This window comes from Morone saxatilis, unplaced genomic scaffold, assembly GCF_004916995.1.
Source record: "Morone saxatilis isolate NCDOM2014 unplaced genomic scaffold, NCSU_SB_2.0 Contig15, whole genome shotgun sequence".
NCBI classification, from domain to species: Eukaryota; Metazoa; Chordata; class Actinopteri; family Moronidae; genus Morone; species Morone saxatilis.
This window is the reverse complement of record NW_023339707.1, coordinates 15,290,417-15,294,026: the sequence shown is the minus strand read 5'-3', so window position 1 is coordinate 15,294,026 and position 3,610 is coordinate 15,290,417. Positions and strand designations below refer to the sequence as shown.

The 3,610-nt window shown below is 44.9% G+C and overlaps 1 protein-coding gene across 2 annotated transcripts in view; it reads right to left on the bottom strand.

Annotated features, from left to right (window-relative positions):
• si:ch211-117c9.5 (sodium- and chloride-dependent creatine transporter 1) overlaps positions 1-3,598 on the bottom strand; it is a 14,577-nt gene extending 10,979 nt beyond the window's left edge. The window contains exons 1-2 of one of the 2 annotated variants that reach the window (XM_035656640.1): positions 3,351-3,598; positions 1,713-2,225 (exon numbers count right to left, since the gene is read on the bottom strand). In XM_035656640.1, the coding sequence (XP_035512533.1) occupies positions 1,713-2,163 (451 nt within the window). In that variant the 5' untranslated portion in view covers positions 2,164-2,225; positions 3,351-3,598. The remainder of the gene's footprint in view (positions 1-1,712; positions 2,226-3,350) is intronic. The other variant, XM_035656641.1, reaches the window with a different exon arrangement.
• Positions 3,599-3,610: the final 12 nt, after the last annotated feature.

Genomic DNA, 3,610 nt, shown 5'->3' with positions numbered 1-3,610 from the left:
GAGAGAGAGAGAGAGAGATGCAATAGGAGGCGTGAATGGAATGAATGGAGAAAATGCTCGGGCTGACATACCCCGACATATTGGCCAAATCATCGAGGAACTGCATCCTTAATAGGCTTAAGTAAATCCTCTCTAATCATAACTGGACCAGACACATCAGGCCGAGCAGACGAGTTACAAATAAATAAATAAGTGAGATTTGCAGAGCATTAATTCCACGCATTTATAATACATTCATCTATTACGGTCTGCAATGGAGCGTGTCCTTGTTTCAGTAACAAGGAGCTCTGACTAAGAGCCCCAGCCCTTATCTGATAACACCGTGGTGTTACAAGGTGTACCCAGGGTCGGTCAAAGACGTAAAACGAAGTACTGTAGTGGATGTGGCTGCGCTGACGCTGAGAGGAGGAATGGACGTGCACAGTCACAGGACAGTTATTGTGTGACATATCCATATGCCTCCTTATCAGGAAGTGAGTGGGAGAGAGCACCTTTGTATGCTACGTGAGTGCTGGGCAGGAGCACAGGGGGTGGACTGTGTGAGGCAGCCCATTGTTATACGATACCAGAAGGTGGGTATCAGAGCCATGGGTCACAAGACACACACACATGAGGGAGAGGGAGGGTTGGACTAAGACAGACAAACACACACACACACACACACACACACACACAGCCACGTATTCCATTTCATTTCAACGAAATGCCTCATAAAAAAATAGAAAAGTGGGTAGGGCAGAGATAAGAGAAGCCAAGGCCAAAAGCTGCAGTCGAGGCAGTTTACTATTGGACAAGCTGGCATGAATGAAAAAGGAGAGGATAATGGGAAGGTTACACAACAACACAAATAACTTTATATGCCAGTGAGGAAGCAAGAACACTGTGACTGTACTAAGTCCGTGTGTTAAGCAACGAGCAGCTATAATAAATAAAGTGAAACCACGTGGGTGGGCGCAGCTTTTCAGCTACAGTACGTGCTCACAGCCACGCAGGCCCGGATTCTCTACCTATTACGCATATTACAGTATTACGTCTCGCCATGCTACTTTTCACTGTTGTCCTACCGACTGTCAGAAGCACCTAAGTTTATCTAAAACTGACCAAGGTAAAAAAACTACAACGATTCTCTCTTTGAAAGTGAGTATTGTATTCTTATAGCTAGACAACAGTAGCTCTAAATCTTTTTATAAGTGTTGAAGACTTCAGCTCAGCACATTCAACACAAATGACTCAAATAGACAAGTTCAGCACGAGTCTTAGTGGATACTGGACTGCCTCACCAACAGACCCCAAACAGCTGAGATTGGCACACGACACAAGAAAAGGAGAAGTAAAAGTTCCTAAATGTTAACTGACGCAACGTTTGTTGCAGATGACACAACACCTTCAGGTGCCCCTCAGGGCTGTGTGCTCAGTCTACTTTTGTTCACCCTGCGAAACCATGACTGCATCTCCAAACCTTATGAAAGTGAATTATTAAGTTTGCAGATGACACTGCCTTCACTGGCCAGGTTGGCGGCAATAATGATGGATCATACTGGGAAGACGTCGTGAACCTTGTATACTATAGTTTGAAGGATGAGTTCATACCCAAACTCACTATTTCATATGAAGTAACTAGTCATCTGTGATTTTGGACAGATTTTATAGTGATACTCCTCATATGTTCGCGAAGAGAACTACATTAACTACACAGTGCTCCTGAAGCTCACCTCCTCCGTTCTTGTAGCAGAGGTAAGGGAACCGCCACACGTTGCCCAAGCCGACAGCAAAACCCACGCAGGACATGATGAAGTCCATCTGTCTGGTCCAAGTTTCTCTCTCCACCGGTGGTACTGCCACAGCCCCATTTCCAGTCCCAGCTGCAGCCCCGTCCTGGGTCTGCAGTGGGCCAGCACCTCCGCCATCACCGCACCCTGGGCCCGCTCCAGGCACCGGCACGAGGGGGCGAGCAGACCCGCCTTCCTCCTCGGACAGGGTCCCTGCCTCTAACTGGGGGAGACTGATTTCACCTGGACAGGAAAGAGATGTAAAAGGATCAGATGAATGAAGCACAGATAGGAGACATGGAGAATGAATGGGAAAAGATAAGCAGGAATCAGTATGTCTGGATAATACTAATAAAACATCCACAATTTTTATCAGAGAGGAAAAACCACTCATAGCACAACTTCCCTTCACGTCATACGTCAGCACTGGAGACTGTCTCTTGGGTCAGGCTTGCACTGAATGGAAAAGGGAAACTGCGTGGTTTGCATTCATTGCAATACAGCTTCAGTTCAACCATAGCCAATTATAACAGACCTCCACCAAGCCATAACAGGGCTGAAATACATCTCGCCCAACACATTAAATGTATATTTATTGTGTAAACTGAACCGACACACATAGTATACGGGCAGAAATCGTGTTGCAGTTGTATTGTCATCACTGATGCCTCCCCCGATGTGCCTGTCTCACAGACAGAGTGATTAGTGTGCTGCGGTACGACACAGCAGAGAGCCTGTTCAAGGTATATCTCAAGCTCTTCTGTCACTTAATTTCATTTTCTCTATTTCACACACACACACCGCCGAACAAACGCATGCACTAACACTCAGACACAAACAAAAGCAACGTGTCACTTCATTAGTGCCATTCCAAGATATCAGTCAGCCGCTCTGTGCTGGATGCAAAGCGAGGCAGCTGAATCCAGATCAGAGCAGTTTGAGGGGGTGTGTGAACAGAGGAGGAGGAAAAAAGTGGGGAAGGTAAGGAAGGGATGTGAGCATCTATAGAGCAACTTATTTAGAGGATACCTGTGATTTAGGATCACTTGTGTAAGGAACAGCTACACACAGTATGTGATGATTAAGGCAATAAAAATGTATTTTTCTTGCGCACAAATGGGGTCTATGTTTAGAATACCAACCTAAATACTCATCTATTATTTAGAAACACAGTCACCTAATCTAATAAGCCTCACCAAGCCTAAATGATGATGCTCTCACAACACTGACGTAAAACTTGACAATGATTTGTTCTGGGGGAATAAATATCCTTCAGTATTCACCAGTAGTGACCCTTCTTCGGCACCTAATTTAGCTTTAAAATGACTTCAATGCAGGTGAGTCAGCTCTGGTGTGAAGGGTATATTTATTCTTAAGTGTATGCAAATTGTGATGAGACATATAGACTGAGGCAGGTTAAGTGCTGGCGGTGTGGGGTTGCTCTTCTAATGAATAATGTCACAGGCTGATGCAGGGATGCTTCAATTCATCAGCATGTGGTTATGGTGTAGCTAGCGGTTGAATCATATGGTAAACAATAAGCCATTATAAAAGAAGTGGAGGTCATTAAATCATACTCACCGTGGTTGTTCTCTTCCAACTCAGGTGACATGTTGTTGGGACACAATTTGTTTTTAAAAAACAGCAAAGCTGGCTGTTGGTTTAGCCAGAGGCTGCTGAAGTTTTATAAATGTGCCTAGCTACCAAGGCACCCGGCGGGTCAGAGGCAGAGAGATGTAGCCACACACTGTGCAGTGCTCCAGTTGTCTTTGTCGATTTTCTGAGTTTGTTATTTCAGCTTCTTAAAATTTTCCCCCAGCCCCAAAAAAAAAAAAAAAAAA